At 29.3% G+C, this 17744-nt stretch overlaps 2 protein-coding genes across 3 annotated transcripts; both read left to right on the top strand.

Moving 5' to 3' along the window:
- The first annotated feature begins 1900 nt into the window (after positions 1–1900).
- LOC105254152 (FYVE, RhoGEF and PH domain-containing protein 1) lies at positions 1901–8847 on the top strand. Of its 2 annotated transcripts, none has more exons than XM_011262656.3 (7): positions 1901–2339; positions 5078–5545; positions 5663–6378; positions 6496–6701; positions 6802–7167; positions 7268–7713; positions 7802–8847. In XM_011262656.3, exons 2-7 carry the CDS (start codon positions 5079–5081, stop codon positions 7905–7907), a joined length of 2307 nt encoding a protein of 768 aa, XP_011260958.1. In that variant the 5' UTR covers positions 1901–2339; position 5078; the 3' UTR covers positions 7908–8847. The 2 variants fall into 2 exon arrangements, with proteins under 2 accessions (XP_011260958.1, XP_011260957.1); XM_011262655.3 differs by lacking the exon at positions 1901–2339 and adding an exon at positions 2352–2531.
- Positions 8848–9977: 1130 nt separating this feature from the next.
- LOC105254151 lies at positions 9978–10572 on the top strand. The gene is made up of 2 exons (XM_025406815.1): positions 9978–10102; positions 10304–10572. The coding sequence occupies exons 1-2, from the start codon at positions 9995–9997 to the stop codon at positions 10442–10444; spliced, it is 249 nt and encodes an 82-aa protein (XP_025262600.1). The 5' UTR covers positions 9978–9994; the 3' UTR covers positions 10445–10572.
- Positions 10573–17744: the final 7172 nt, after the last annotated feature.

Raw genomic sequence — 17744 nt, 5'->3', positions numbered from 1 at the left:
GTTATAAAAGTTTTTTTAATAATTAGCAAATTTGTTGCAGATAAAATTGCAACAAATAATCAATATAAAATTTGAAACTTTGAATCATTTCTAAAGATGTGATGGGATTTGACAAGTTCAAACAGAATTTTAGCTTTATCGATTTATATTTTTTTACAATGTACTAAATTAAAGTATAAAAATTTAAAATAATGAAAATAATTTTTAAACAACTGTGTATATATTTTTAAAAGGTAAGATAAGATTGAAGTCTGGCGTACTTCGTCAAATCAATGCAAATTGAATGATGCGTTCTCCCAACAATATTGTAATGTTTTAATTACTTTTTCGAGGATAAATTATTTAATTGTCTACTTGTTTTTCCAATGTACATATTGCATGTACGTATAATGGATATACATATATACTATTGATTGCAAAATAATTGTACATGAAATTCTCAAAGTTTTCAAATTGTATAGATAGCGATAAAAACGCGAAATATATATTTTTCAATTTTTCGATTTTTTCACAAAAAAACATATAATATTAAAAGAAGATTCGATTTTTTTATCCGTTTATCATTTTCACATAAATATCTGCTAAAATGTTTGAGTTCAATCACTAACTAGACGAGATATTGCAAAAAAATCCACGAGTGCAATTAAATTTTTACATTGACTTAGGAAACAGCATTTCTATATATTATTAAATATTTTATATTGCTATCTCAAGAATGTATAAATTCAAGTTGTATTTAACATATATTTTTTCATTATAAATATAAAAATATTTAACAAATAAGATATTAATAAATTAATTTAATAAATAAGAGGTATTACGAGAGAGATTTAATAAATACGAGATAAGCAATTATTTTAGGCTAACCTTCGAGCTACGGCTGTCTTCAATAGTATGAAAATACATACTCGTACATTATAGTTAAAAGTTATAAATATTTCTCATCAATAAAATTATTAAATTGTTAAATTACATAAATATTTCTTACATAAATTATATAAATATTTCTTAAATAAAATATTCATGCTTACGAATTCAAAGACGTCCTGTTCCGGGGTCTCCTGAACGATCCAATGGAATGGAATGATCCAAAAATATTTCGCGCTGCTTCACCGATACCGATAATCAGTCTAGTAGAATCTCTACCTTATATACCGATGATACTGTATCAATCTGATCGCGAGAGTCGAACAGGAAAGCCTCCCACTTTCCGACATAATTCTCGACATAAATATCTGCCAAAATGTTTGAGTTCAATCACTAACTAGACGAGATATTGCAAAAAAATCCACGAATGCAATTAAATTTTTACATTGACTTAGGAAACAGCATTTCTATATATTATTAAATATTTTATATTGCTATCTCAAGAATGTATAAATTCAAGTTGTATTTAACATATATTTTTTCATTATAAATATAAAAATATTTAACAAATAAGATATTAATAAATTAATTTAATAAATAAGAGGTATTACGAGAGAGATTTAATAAATACGAGATAAGCAATTATTTTAGGCTAACCTTCAAGCTACGGCTGTCGTCAATAGTATGAAAATACATACTCGTACATTATAGTTAAAAGTTATAAATATTTCTCATCAATAAAATTATTAAATTGTTAAATTACATAAATATTTCTTACATAAATTATATAAATATTTCTTAAATAAAATATTCATACTTACAAATTCAAAGACGTCCTGTTCCGGGGTCTCCTGAACGATCCAATGGAATGGAATGATCCAAAAATATTTCGCGCTGCTTCACCGATACCGATAATCAGTCTAGTAGAATCTCTACCTTATATACCGATGATACTGTATCAACCTGATCGCGAGAGTCAAACAGAAAGGCCTCCCACTTTCCGACATAATTCTAACCGCGACGAGCCTTCCAGTCGCGTGTCCCGCGTCGTTGGGATCGCGTCAGCGGCCGAACCGAATATCGACGCGTATCCGTCAGCCGGATGATTGTATCTGATCGTTAGTACTACACTGCACACGCAGTTTACGTCGTCGCGAGTGATCTAAACGACGTCCGAGGAAGTGTCATTTTTCCTCGCGCTTTGACAATCTCGCGCGATTCGCCCGAGGTCGTTCTCGGATCTGGACAGGATATACCCGGTGTCGCGATGCGATGCGCGGCGACGAACCGTTCGCTCGGCAGCGCGGCCATTGAGTGCCGGTGATTTTGTCGCGAGCTCCGAGCCTGGGGAGAGATTATCGTCCTCGCTTCGCCTCGCTCCGTCTCGCTCCAGCTCAAGATCATTATGCCCGCCGAGTCGATCCGCCTGTTGCTGTTCAGCTGCATCATAAGCGATCGTCCCGGGGCAAGAGGTAACGATGGCAATTCTTTTCGAGCGAGCGACCTCGCCGTCCTCCTCCTTCCCAGCCAGGAACCTCCTCATTTCCGCTTTTTCTCGCGCGAAACGTCAAGCGCGACGTAGGTTCTGCGTCTCGCTTCCGCGTACACGAGGAGGAGAGTGCGATCGCATCGACGAAACGAAGGGCGTAGTACCCTATGACGAGGTACGTAAGTGCCGCCCTTTGATCTCCCTCGCCGAGGGTCGGCCGATTCCTTTGATATTTTACATGTCATATGTCTGTATGTCAAGTTGACGGAGACGCGAATCAAAGGCGACAAGGTTGTTCATCGATCACCTTCATTCTCATAATTATTGTCATTATTGCAACTAATGAGTAATATATATGCTGTTTGGTTTGCCTGCCTACTGATTTCATAACCGGTTATCATATGTAAATATGTATAGAGTTTAGTTTCGGAGAGAATGACATTTCTCTCTTGACGTCTGATTTCTTCTTTAATATTATTATAGGTCTGTTTATATTTTCTTACTCATACTTGCTATATTTAAAATGAGATAAATTCAATATTGAACTCAAAATTTTAAATTTGTATGAGAGGAATTTCACTTTAAAAGGATAGATATATATTATATTGAATGGATCTCTGATATATTACATTTTTGTATCAAATATCTGATTTTAATTCATCCATTTGTTTATTTTTTCTAAGATGCCCGCTTGCCAACGATTCTATAAATTGACCTGTAGACTGCAAAATAGAATTTCAATACGTTTTATGATTCATATTAGCGGGAAAATTAGTCAGATTAATTATATATAACCATCAGATTTTACAATTGAGAGAACTTAATTTTTGATTGATTAGGAAATAAAACATAATTTGTAAAATATATTTGAAACTTGACGTCTCTCGAATGGATTTGTTTTTGCATTAAATTTTTTAATTTTTTGAAATAGACAAAAGATAATAAACGATTGCTACTTTAATTATTTTACTTCTTATTAAAAGTGAATATTTAAATATACTCCAATTTAAATTATATATTACATTTAAATATACTCCATTTTAAATATTTTAAATATATCATTTTAAATTAAAATTTATAATTATGACAATTTTAATACATTGCTTAAAAATTTTTACAGTTCTCCTATTCTATCGGAGACGATTTGCGCGTTAAGTTCTATGCTGTTATAAATAAATTTAGATAAGTCGCTACGCATACACACTTCAAGTTACGACTAGAAGCAAAGTCGTAGTCGTTTTAAAATATGAATATACCTTGTTAATTTGAAAATAATTATACATTCGCTCTACTATCTAAAGTTGCTTTGATATGAATAACAGCCCTTCAATATTCATTAATGAATAAAACTTAGTGTTCAAAAACATTAATTTCTGAAAATTTATCGATTAAAAAAGTGCAATCCAGTAAAAATGCGTGCGTAATCTATTTTAAATTTGGAATAATTAATTTCCAACTTGAGGCGTAACAAAATTTAATTCCCATAATTTCATTTAATTTACATTTTCTTTTAATCTATTTATTAAAGATTCATGGAATAGTGTTTCAAAAAAAAAAATAAAATTTGCATATCACAATTATACGTTGACATCATACATCTATTTATTCCTTGCTTACATTTTCTCGATATATATATATATATATATATATATATATATATATATATATTTCGCGTGCTGTTTAAATTAACTTCTCTTTTGATGTAAGGAACGAATATCAGAATTATTAATTTATAAGAATCATTATAAATTAATTTATAATTCTTATAATTTATATTATAGTTTTATAATTTATAAGAATTATAAATTAATTTATAAGAATTATTATAAATTAATTTATAATTCTTATAAAATAATTCTTATAAATTAATTTATAAGAATTATTATAAATTAATTTATGAGAATTAATTTATAAGAATTTCATCTTCGCGCAAAAATGAAGAAATTTGACGCCTTTGAAATAAAAACACGCATCAGATAGAATTATCGTGTTGCGTATACGTACAACGATGCGTGTGTGTGTGCGTGCGTTCGTTCTGTTCGAAGCGCGCCGAATGTCAATTAATGATGCCGACGTGACGCAAGCGTTCTCGCTCGCACGCTAGGGCCGACACGTTAATTTTAGCGTAATGGGCCCACGTAAGAGGAACGTACGTTTTTAAATAGTCTCTCGAGAGAAATCTATCGAGTTGTTTGTATTATTCCGGAACCGCTATATCGATGATGGAAATAGCTCTCTCTCTTTCTCTCTCATTTTTGATGATAGAATCATAGATCCGTTAAATAAAGATATCCGGCAATCGAGAAAAGGTCATACGAAATTTAAGATGATATATCCATAACTTTATGCGTCGATGTGCATGAATTAATGACGTGTTTTTGTTGTCATTAGGAGAAATATGCAATTTTATATCAAGCGAGTTTATGAGTCAAAGTTCAAAGGAATAATAACACGCGTGATCAATATTTCTTGATGTTTTGTATTTGTTGTCATAGAAGCTGAAATGCAAATTGCTTGAAAAGCTTGTAATCTTATATTAGAATGACGTCTAGAATTAAACTATATATTTGTAATTAATGCAATTATTATAGTGTATTATTTAATTTTTATGTTTATGATATGCCCCATGTGCACTCGCCATAACTTGTTCTTTATGCTCCAATTATCCCTTCGTGCAAAGTATGCGATAATTGACTACAATTAGCAACGTGATGATTATAGAATGCAACGAAGTCAGTTGAGGGACATTTCATCCTGGATGACACGCCTATTTCCGGAACCTGGAGACGGAAGTAATCGGATGATCGAAGGATTCAAAATGTTTGGTTTGAAAAACACCTCACCCACCAGCACGTTTTACACTGATCTGGATATTACGGAGGATAAGGAGGAACTGCAACAGGAGGAGGAACATTCCAAGACGCCACATTTGTCAGAACAACAGAGCACAACCAGCGAAAATGGAAACTCGCAAGATTCGGAGACCGCAACAGGTGTCGAGGAGCAACAATACGTCAGACATTCCTTCCATAGGATCGCCAGTTTCGGCGGCTTTCCGCGATTTCAGCCGTTCGTCATGTCCGCTTCCACGCCCGCTGAATGCATCGATATCACGAGGCATGAAGAAACTTCAACCGAAACGTCCTATATTAAAATGTCACATAGCGTTCTAGAGTATAGAAGTAGCAGGTGAGAGCATAGTTTTGGGTATAGCTTTTGACACAAAAGAGACAATATAATTTATATATCTTTGATTTGGAGAATTTTAAAGCGTGTGTTTTTAAAAGAGTAATCTCTCTCTTACAGGTATGTAGCTTCAGAGAGGAGATCTCATCAATATACATTAGATACATATGCAGTAAGTGAATCCGAAAGTGAAGAAGAATCAGAAGAAATAAGATCTTCAGAGACAGACTCTACCATAGTAACGGACCATACGGATGAATCGATATCTGAGCCTAAATTATTCATAAAGAAAGGTTCTCCTGATTCGAAGCGGAAGAAGGCGTTGCATGTGGCGCACGAGTTATTGGCTACTGAAAAAAATTACGTGAACGTTCTGCATTTAATTGACCAAGTGTTTCAATTCAGAGTTGATCAAGAAAACAGAGCACATCCAATGTTCCCTCCAGAAACTGTTCAACACATGTTTTCAAATATTAAATCCATTTATAAATTTCACAACGAATTTTTATTACCACAACTCGAGGAGAGAATGCAATGTTGGAATTCAAATCCGAAAATCGGTGATATAATGAAAAATTTTGCGCCATTTCTCAAGATGTATACAGAATATGTAAAGAATTTTGATTATGCCATGAATCTGATAAACACATTGCAAAATAAAGTGCCCAAATTTGCTGCAATTATTAATGAAATTCAAAAACTCGATGAATGTGCTAAATTGTCACTAGCCCATCATATGTTGAGTCCGATACAGAGGTTACCACGATACGAGCTGCTTCTTAAGGATTATTTACGAAATCTCACTGAAGACAATCCGGATTATGAAGATACACAAAGTGAGTAAATTTGTTTTTTGTAATTGCATATTCTATACAAATATAGAAGAATTATAATTATATTAATTAGAAAATAATAATTAATTAATAATAATAAATTATAATATTAAATTTTAGAAGCTCTAGAATTGGTATCCACTGCAGCGAATCATACGAACGAAGCAATGAAGAAAATCGATAAATTTAAGAAACTCTTAGAAATCCAAGAAAGCATATATGATGCAACTGATCTAGTCAGTGCGACTCGCGAACTAGTAAAAGAAGGACGTATAGTGAAAATTTCGGCGCGTAGTGGCGATCATCAGGAGAGACATCTATTTTTGGTAAAGATTAATTTATGCGCATATAATATACTGATCATGAAGTCGTTCTTCCTCGTTTTTTTTCTCTTTGATTTATTAAATTGTTTATATCTTTTTTTAGTTTAGTGATTTATTATTACTCTGTTCAATAAGACTGATACCCGGTCCTATGTACCGGCTAAGAGCCAAGTTTATGGTGGAAAATTTACAAGTAGTTGAAGGAGATAATCTAGAAACAGCAAATACTTTTTACATAAGAGACGAAAATAAAAGCGTTGAATTGTATACACATGCCGCCGCGGAAAAAGCAGCGTGGTTGGACGCATTATTTCAAACAATGCAAGAGATTATGAGACGTAAAGCCAGTCTGAAAACTGGTAACGTTAAGACTTCTCTAGTTAAAGCTGATGATGTAACTAGGTGCATGGTTTGCGAAGTTATTTTTTCTGTGATGAAGCGAAAGCACAATTGCCGGGCTTGTGGAATAGTAAGTATTGCACAATACGATTAATTTTTCACTATAAATTATTTAATTTTTATAATAATAATTAAAGATCTGTGAATTAATTAATTTTATTTTTTTTCAGGTGGTTTGTAGTAAATGCTCAAATCAGAAATTATTATTTGAAGACAATAAGAATATGAGAGTGTGCAGATTATGCCATGCCGCGCTCACTCAACCACTCACTAAATCGCCATCTTCACCGTCTGGACCGGTGCCAAGTTTGCTGCAGGTATCAGCGTGCGCGCCATCAGTATTATCCGGATACCTATTGTTGAAAACACAGGCCAGTAAACCATGGACAAAACGATGGTTCGCATTACACGTCGATTTCGTTTTGTATTCGTTCAAATCGGAATCGGAGAGCATGGCCATGACAGCGACGCCTATGCCAGGTTTCATGGTTACCGAAGGTACAAAACTTCCCGATGAGGATCCCTTAAACATGAAAGATCGGATAAGAGCGTTCAAGATGCATCATTCTAGAAAATATTATTATCTTCAAGCATCCTCCCAGGAGGACAAAGAAAAGTGCGTGTAACAATTAAATATAATTTGTATAATTTAATTTATATATAATTTAGTTTATATATACATGAAATATTTGTGTGATTTTTAGATGGATGTACACGTTAGAGTTGGCTACGAAAGCTGAACTACCTCATTCTACGCAGGTGGGAAACGAAAACGCACAAGAAAGTCAATCGATGAACGATGTACAATAAATATTCGTACCTTTTTACCTACCAAACTAGCCAATTTTTTACTATCGTGCTCGTAAATCAGGTCACGATATGGCAATGTAAGATAATCGTTAGTTAATTAGCTAAATTTAAAATGACGTTAACTTGTGTTATATATATATTGTTATCAATGTATACATTACAAGAGAGAAATCGAGTCAATAGCGGCCGCTGCCGAAACGCTTGTTGTTTTGTATAATGTTCTGTTATAATATATTTATAAATATATATGTCGTTCGATCACGATACACTGTGCCGACCGTAATTTACAATGGAAGTCGATAAGTCGCAATGAGAAGTTAATTACATGCTTCAGTGATAGTAAGCTATTTAAACTAAAAAAAAAGTCGATTTTATTACAAAAAAAACGCGCATTTTCATAATTTTATTAATAAACGTATTTCGTATTTAAAATTTCATAGTTTCTTTAAACATAGTTCCTATTATAATTACGAATATAAAAAAATTGCAAATTTTATTGTATTTACTACAGCTGTATTTGCATATAAAAGTGCATTTGGATGCCTGCTAAATATCCTATGCGTATTATACATTTTTCACATTTTCTTGAATTGTACATAGAAACTGTCAGTTATGTAGTAAATATGTGAACAGCATTATTACTATTTGAGATATCCTTTTTATTCGTTTTATAGCGAGAGTGTAATTTGGAAGATCGTGATTAACACCATTTTTAAATCATTGTAGAAATGATTATAATATTATAAAATCATCTGATATATACGTATCTAAAGAAAAAAAAGTTACTACATATCTCATTCTGTTTAATACATTTTTTACAGGTAATTTATACACGATTGAGGTTCGATACCGAATTCCAAAGATTTGTAAAACTTTATTCTCTGTCTCCGTTTTCAGTGGAATAAAATCTTGCGGATTAATAAAGTATTTAGAATTTTGATTTGTTGTGTTCACAGGTACAAAATACTCTTCTTTATTATCAATACCTGGCAACTAGAAATAAAAGCATTTCTCAACTTTCCCACTCTTCTTCTCTTCTTCCTCTTTCCTTCTCTCTCTTTTATTCTCTTTTAAAGTTCTAATTTATATTTTTTTATTTAATTTATATAAAACCTTTATACTATATCATATTTTTTTGTAAATTTTACTTATCTAGGTTTTATTTTTTCTTTTTTTATGTGTGCTCTTCTTTCTTTTACTTTTATAAATATAATTTTGATATTATTATTAATTCTTAATTCGATATTTCTTTTTTTATTTTATACTTTTAAAATATTGCGCAGAAAATATTAATCAGATAATATTAATCATATCACAGATTTACACATACAAACAGACACACATAATTTTCGAGATATAACTGATATTAAATGTATATACATATATAAGATATTCCAAAGTTGAGAAAATTCTAAACTTTGCTATATTATGTTCTTCCCTAGAAACAAGAAACAACTGTTATATTAAGCATTATTATATTTAAAAAATAAAAATTTGTTTAATTTTCCTTGCAACAAATTAATTTTCATATGATACTATTTTTGCTTTTGAATATAAAATGCAGTTAGAATATTAGATAATTTCTATATCTTTTCTAATATTCTTATTATATCTTTTTAATTTTTAATAATAAAGTTTCGGAGTAATGTTTATATATCGCATTTCTTTCTTGTTTCTATCTATAGAACATACTGACAAAAATTTAATTGTTTAATTTTGAAACATCTTGTATAAGCAAATAGAGAGAAATCAGAGATGTAAACTAAAATAAATCTTTAAATAGAATACTTTATCAATCCTCGGTTTAAATTCCTCAGATAAGATTATTGTGATTGTCTTATAAATTTACGAGAGTACCTTAGAAAATTATAGTTAAATATATTTCTTCAATACGAACCAAACGCAGACGTATCTTTTATACTTACATGTATTATATTATCTAACATTAGTTCTAAATCTAGTAAAACTTATTGCACGTTCTTCTTTTAATTATATTGTTAATTACTTTACATTTTTATTATTATTAATCTGATATATTTAGTATTATTATTTTACTTTTTAATGTTACAGTTTATTTTTATATTAAAATGAACAAGTGCCTGGTATTTGCTTTAATCGCTATGACTTCTATCAACGTTGTAGTTACTTCTACAACTACGAATCCTGAGCCTATATGTATACCTTGGCTTGGAAAAGTAAGTATAATTAAAAGCAATTGTATTAACGCTTAATTTTTTATATATAAAAATTGTACTACATTAAACATATACATATACACACATTTTTAAAAATCATTATCCATTTATAATTATAATATCATAGTCAATATGCATTTTTATACAATTCCTTTTTCATATAATGAACTTTTGTTATATAATAAATTGTTATAATTATAGTGCCTACTTACCGAACAATGCTGTCGTGATTTAGTATGCATGAGATATTTGGCTAAATGTATTCCTGGTCAAATTTGGAATGATAATAGGCCTATTGGAGATGGTCCATTCCCTCCAAAAATTAAAACATTATTCAATTAATTCTTAACTCGAAATAGAAGATAAAAGTGCACAATGTATTTCAAACGATTATCCAATGTTACTTTTGCGTTAAATGTTTAATCTTATTCACAATATTCATACTGTGTATTTCTTACACACAAATACGTTTATTAATAAAATTATATATTCTATTCATATCAAATATATATGCATTTATTATAATTTTAGATTTATTATAATTATATGTTAATTACATATTAAATTATATACTTATAATGCATATCATATCCCAATATACAAAATGCGCTTAATATATCAGCAGATTGGCAACAGATTTATTTAAAAGTTACAAGCAATTTGGCATCAATTATATTCACAGACTTGTAATCAGCCAGCAGAATTTCCTAACATAATTTGATGTCAAATTGGCGGCAGAAATAAAGCAAAATTTTGCACACTTTGGTAACAGATAAATAAACTCTATAGACGTAAAATTAAAAATAAATTAATTAATGGTAAGTAGTACAAATTTAGTTTTAAGCTAGACTTAACATGTAAGGTGCAATTCGGCAACGAAAGCAATTATAATTTATCAGGAATTAATAAATATACATCTACAATACATCTATTTTATTAATTATAATTAATTTAAAAGCAGCAATTATATTTGCTGCTCGATCGCATATTGGAGGCGATTCGATTATTTGTATGGATGTTTATTTATAGAATACAAACATTCATAGAATATAAATAGAATAAAAATTTATTAATTTAATCTAGGAAAATATAAGTGATAAATATAATTTACATATTTATGTATCAATCGATGCATTGATTGAATATTGTGTATTATTTATAAAGAAAGAGTCGAAATTCTTATCGATTTTGGATATTTAAATGAGTTTTGTAGTGTTATAGAATTTTGATATGTTATAGAATAGTTAAAAATAAGAGATATATGTATTTTTCATTAAGAGATATATTGTTTTTTTCATAAGTTTATAGGTTGAAACATATCTTACTAGTTAATTCGATATATTTAATTTCGATCGAATATTTCATCAAAATCATACAATATACGAAAAAATATTTTATATACAGAAGTTTTATATGATATTTTATATATTTTAAAAATATTATGTTTTTAAATATATCTTTTTATCTTTTTAATATATCTATATATTTATATTATTTTTACAAATTATGAAATTTATATTAAAAGAAATAAAAATAAAAAATAAATTATAAGAGAATATATACATATACATATATGTGTATATAAACGTTTGACACACTGAATACTGTTATCATTAATTTGTCATCGGTTTTTGTAGTATATGAGACTCTGATGTTTGATAATTTGACATGATTCGACCTTGTTATCATTCATGCGGCGACACTCAAGCAGAAAGGTAGTGGTGCGAGTAGTGATTGCTTCGTTCAAATTCTTCTTCTAAATTCGATCGCGATGTATCGAGAAATAATTTGATATTATTATTAATTGAATTAATGAATAATTAACTTTCATAAATAATATGTAACTACATATATCCCGATGACAGATCTTGAAGCACGTTTTCGAATAATTTATTTATTTTAACTATCGAAATACATAATAGAAATCAAAATTATAAATTATCATTTTATTACGATTCTTGCAAACAATAATCATTTTTCTATCTGTACTGTTAGAATCAATATTTTATTCAATATTTTATCGTACAGCCGCCAAAAACGGTCATCGTATTATTGCCTATTATATTGTATTATTGTCGTATTATATTGTCGTATTATATTATATCGTATTATTGTCAATTATAGTTGTCAAATTATTTTACATACTTTGTTCGACATTTCAACGATCTAAATGTAATTCAGATTGAGAACACTCAATAAAACAATTGGATCAGTTTGAGTAAGATTGAGTTATTAGCATAATGGTTTTGCGATACATTAATCATTTAATATAAATAATTAATTTATAATTTAAAATATTTCTCTACACTTTATATATTCCATGTACGTATACGTTAAAGTAAAATAACTCGATATAAGTACGTAAAATAACTCGATATAGATAATAACACAATGACCGACCTTGGCGGCCGTAAACGTAGTAACGCGCTATCGTTTATGTCGTGGCCTTATTATCATTCGTACAGCGACACACGAGGAGTAAAGTAGTGTTGCAAAACGCTCCATATATTATCGAATTCTTTTTCCAAATGCGATCGCGACTAATATTAAATCACAATTCGCCGTGATTATTATAATTAACGATTATTGAACTTTTGATAAGCCGTATTAAAACTATATTGTGACAATAATCTTTATCAAAGCGCGATAATTCAGTATTGCAAGAAAGAATCGAAGCGACAGGAATAAAAATGATAAATTTTGTTACGATCCTTGAATTATCGATTTTTACAGATAACAATTATTTCTCTAATGCTTAGAATCAAATATATTTTATCCAATTTTTAAAATTTTTCTAATATTTTTCTATATATAATGTATATATCGATATTTTTTCTATTGCTTTCTTGTAAAATACAGCAAGTGCGTATTCATTCCGCGGTCGGAAGTACCGTGCAAAATGTTTCTCAATCGTTGAACTAATTAATCGTTTCATCTAAAATCTAATGTCTTATCTGAAATCGCCTAATCGAATTCGAATTATCCTGAAACGCGAATATACGCGGATAAGAATTCGGATAAGAGTTCGGAAATGAATCCCATTCGCGACAATCGATTTCGCCTTAATTTGAAATCATCGTTAAATTTCCGATTTATTGACATGAAGTATTCTTACGTGGAACGGGATTTTTGATTATGATGAAATTCGGGAGTACCGTTCAAAGTATCGTGCGTATAAGTGCGGGAGTGCCGTTTTAAGTGTCGCGCATGTGAGCCAACAGATCCTGATGATCCTGACAACCTGAGAGGAGGAGAAAGTCTGAGATACCTACACCGGAACAACCCTAAGGTGAATATTATTATTTGTATATTAATTATTATACATGACATTGTTATAACAGGGAAAGATTCACAGAGAAAAAAATTTTATATAATCTTCTACAAGTTTCTGTTTAAAGAAGTTTTTTTAGAATTTAATAAATACAATAAAATTATTCCGTATTTATATATTTGCTTATCATTTTACGCATCGGTGAAATTCGGCATGTATAATAATAATTTTTCGAAATATTAATTATATTTTGAGCGCTGTTATAATTTGGATTTTACATTTATATGTGTTACAAATAACAGCTTCAAAATCAATAACATCATTTTGTTACGTATCAGTGATAGATGAAAAAATATAATTAATTTTAAGACAATGGATTTATATTGTAGATAAAGATTTAGATTGTAGATAAAATGGATAAATTAAAACAGATTAAGTTAAATAACTTTTAACAAATCCTTTATATACAGTGCATCGATTGCAAAAGTAAATTAAAGTAGAAAAGGAAATATCACAAGTTAGAAAAGGAAATATCATAAGAAATATTTTAAAGTACAAATTAAAGAAGGAAAATCGTAGAAAACATTTTTTTCAATTTATAGATTTTTATTCAATTTATCGAAATGATTATTTAATTTAGAAAATGTTAATAGTTTAATCTTTTATATGATGATTTATTATTAAAATACGCGTCGATCTTATGCTAATTTTTTATAATTTATCTATATTACAAAATTTGATTGTAGATTTGATTGTTTTTAACTTTGTTTTACTGATATAAAACCAAATTACATAAAATTAAACAATTGCATCATCTGTAATATGATAATAAATAATATAAATGTTGAATTAATTTTATTTTATTATAAATTATATAGTAAAAGTATTTTATTCAATTAATTTTAATTAATAACTTGGTTTTATCTCAGCTAAATAAAATTATATTCAAATAAACGTCTAATAGATAACCGTAAAATCGCGATCATCAACATCGTTTCTAGTTAGGGACCGAGCCAACAAGTAACATAGGTTCAACTGGAAAGAATAGATATAGGCTAGGCGCAAAATAGGTGGCTAATACTAGCCAAAAGCATAGCAAGATACATAAGATATCGTTACGAGTATATATATTACGATAACATTTTGAATATTTTATATTTTTTTACGTGCAATATATCTCGTAATCAGAAACGCTGACACATTCAATTAGAGCACGCGATTAGGGCATGGGATTAGAGTATGCGATTAGGACATATGATCAAAATACGCGATTAACAACACGCTCCTCAAATAAACGTAGATTCATTGGCTTAGCAAATATAATAAACCTAAATGATTGAAAAAATTTATTTTGAAAAGAAAAAAATTTTAATTAAAAAAATATATATTTTCAAAAAAAGTTGAAATTAAAAAGTTAAAATGTTTTAAGAAATTGAAAAAGAAATTACTTAATTATATTTATTTAATTATATAAAAATTACTTAATTATAAATGTTTAAAAAATCAGTTAGTTATTTGAAATTATGATTTATTTTATAATTTTGATTTATTTTTTATCTTGCAAAGTATTTCAATTAAAATTTTTTTAATCTTATTGTTATCGGGTTGATATGTCTCAAGTAATTAATATCCAAGAATTACTTATATTTATATATTTGATATAAGAAAAATTAAATTTTCAACTTTATTTTTTTATTAAATTAGATTGAAAAAGTGAGACATTAGCATTTTTATTCATTTAATTTATTTTAAGCCATGATTAAAAATATAATAGTATTAAAGATAATAAAAAAAATATAAATATCAGGAAAATAAATATAAAAAAATATTACCAAAATTACTTAACTCAATTAGAATATTTTTACAGAAAATTACAGCAATAAGTATTAAATAAACTAAATTAAGAGAGACAAGAATGTAATACTCTCATGTCCGTGATTTTTCTCGTCATATTTTCATTTAATTTACAAATCGAAATATCGCATCTTGAAACTGACACACTTTTGCTACTTCGCGACGAAAGAATATACGTGATTCGGTCGTCGCCCCGTGACACTATGTCCGTAAAGGCGTTCGATTATTATTAAATCGTATGTTATTGAACGCATTTTCGTAATGAACGACCAAAATAATCGATGAGCGATGGCTGTTGGGTCATCGGTGATAATAGCGGTGGTACCTCGCGAACCCGTCCACGTTCCTCGACACGGGGCGAAAAAAGTAAAAAAAAAACGCACGTTGAAAGAGAAGGGAAGAGAACGATTTCGTTGGAGGACGAGGGGTAAAAGACGAATACATGGCTAAGTCGAATGTCGAGTGATGCCAAAGTTAAATATAAATGCGGGTAGCAAGAGAGAGAAAGAAAGAGAAAGAAAGAGAGAGAGAAGAGGAAGAGAGAGCGTCGCGACGCCCATCCTGAATCGATGATCCAGCGCCGGGGCCAGTCTCCCGTGGTCCACGACTCGATCCAACGTGGAAATTGTTCTTGTCTCTTACCACCCTCGCGATTTTATTCTGCTAATCTCGATCGAATTCTTTGCTCACGATCAATTGCATCAAGTGTTTTACCGACGAGAAAAAGCGAGTAAAAAAAAGTGCAATTTTTGGAATACAGAATAAAATTTGCTCGCAGCAAAATTCAATTAATGTCTCCGTGCATATGAGATCAATCGGTCATCGAAATTGCGTACACTCATCGGATCGTATTAAAAATTCTTGAATTGGCCGGTAATTTACATTGTAACAATTGTTCTTCTCAAAATAAGTGTGATCTTAATTTTATTGATCCAAATTTTTTTAAAATTTACAGTAAATTTTCCTTTACCTCTATTTTTTTACATATCAATTATTTTCGAGAGTTGAAAAGAATAGAAAATTAAGAATCAAAAGTTTTGTTTATAAATTATAAGTGTGTTTTTTCTATAAATTGTGAAATACATGTACAAGATTAATATAATCAAAGAATTTATCCTTAAAATTATTAGAAGTCTTGATATTCTTTTGTATTTTATAATTTATATAATCATGTTTTCGTATTTTCAATGATTACAAAATATTGCGCAATTTGAGAATTTTATTAGTATAAAGATAATAATAAGCATAATTATAATTTTTAGTTATTTATTTATGATGCTGAAATTTGGATCATACAGTTTTGTTTATGCTTTATGGTTTGTCGTTTACGATTGATATTGATAAAATCAAAGAATGCTAATTTTAACATTAGGTGAATTATTAAAGTTCCTGTGTCCTCACTGCAGCCATATTGAATTACGACGTCAGAAACGAGAAATTATATAAATTTTTTCTTGCCAAAATACATCGAGATACATTTTTTTCAAATGCGATTATTCAAATTCGGTATTTGAATTAATAAAATGCATACATGTGTTTTACGTTTTCAGTGAAAATAAACCGTACAGTGATTGATCAAGATTTATAACTATTTATTAATTCATGAAAAAAAGAATTGTGAGATGTATTTTATTCTACTAATTTATATGACACAAGAGAATGGTTGTCGCATGCAGAAAAATTTATTTATTATTTATTTATTTTCGATATATTTCGCAAAAATAAAACTCATATAATTTCTCGTATCATAATTCAATATGACGTCAATAAAGACCCAGAAACTTCAAATTGACGAAAAAAAAACTTTAATTTTATTGTTTGTGTTATTGAAATAATATTTTAATAATAAATTTAATTTACAATAATACATTTTAAAGCTTTATTTTAACATTATTTACCAAATAAAAAGTTAAAAACAAAATTTATATTAATCAAAATATAATTTCCAATAACTTTAATACAATCTTTTTGGAGAAAAATTTATTTGTTTTAATTGTAGACTTCCAGTTTTATTTAAGAAAAAGAATTAATGAAAAGATGATCTTTAATACAAGAATTTAATAGGAAAGAATTTAATAGTGTGCAAAATATCAAGTTTTATAAATCTATGTGAAATGCTCGATCTCAAATGCAACGAGCGAATTTCATTTGCATTACAGTTAAATCATTACGAAATTTATTTAACGGCACGTAGAGTTTGCGTTTACAACATGACGCCGATGATGTCATCGGGTCAATAGATGAGGGTGAGCTCCAATAATAATTGCTGACCGACAAGTCGCTGCAGACGATTCTGTCAGCGACATTCATTCGGAACACGGTTATTTTTGATCATCAATTCGGCAGAGATCTTATTTTTGGATGCAGCATCCGAGGTCCTGGATCCAGTGAACCGCTAACGTATGATCGAGCGGATGATCCTAGCACTAAATTTTTCAGCGGGTCTGCACGAAATCTTCTTTTTTTGTTTCCTTACGTGACCGAGATCGAAATTTCGGTGTTATATTTTAAATCGCG

Source organism: Camponotus floridanus, unplaced genomic scaffold (assembly GCF_003227725.1).
Source record: "Camponotus floridanus strain SB8 unplaced genomic scaffold, Cflo_v7.5 scaffold156, whole genome shotgun sequence".
In the NCBI taxonomy this organism is placed as follows: Eukaryota; Metazoa; Arthropoda; class Insecta; order Hymenoptera; family Formicidae; genus Camponotus; species Camponotus floridanus.
The sequence above is the reverse complement of the archived record's forward strand: the minus strand, read 5'-3'. Positions and strand labels throughout refer to the sequence as shown.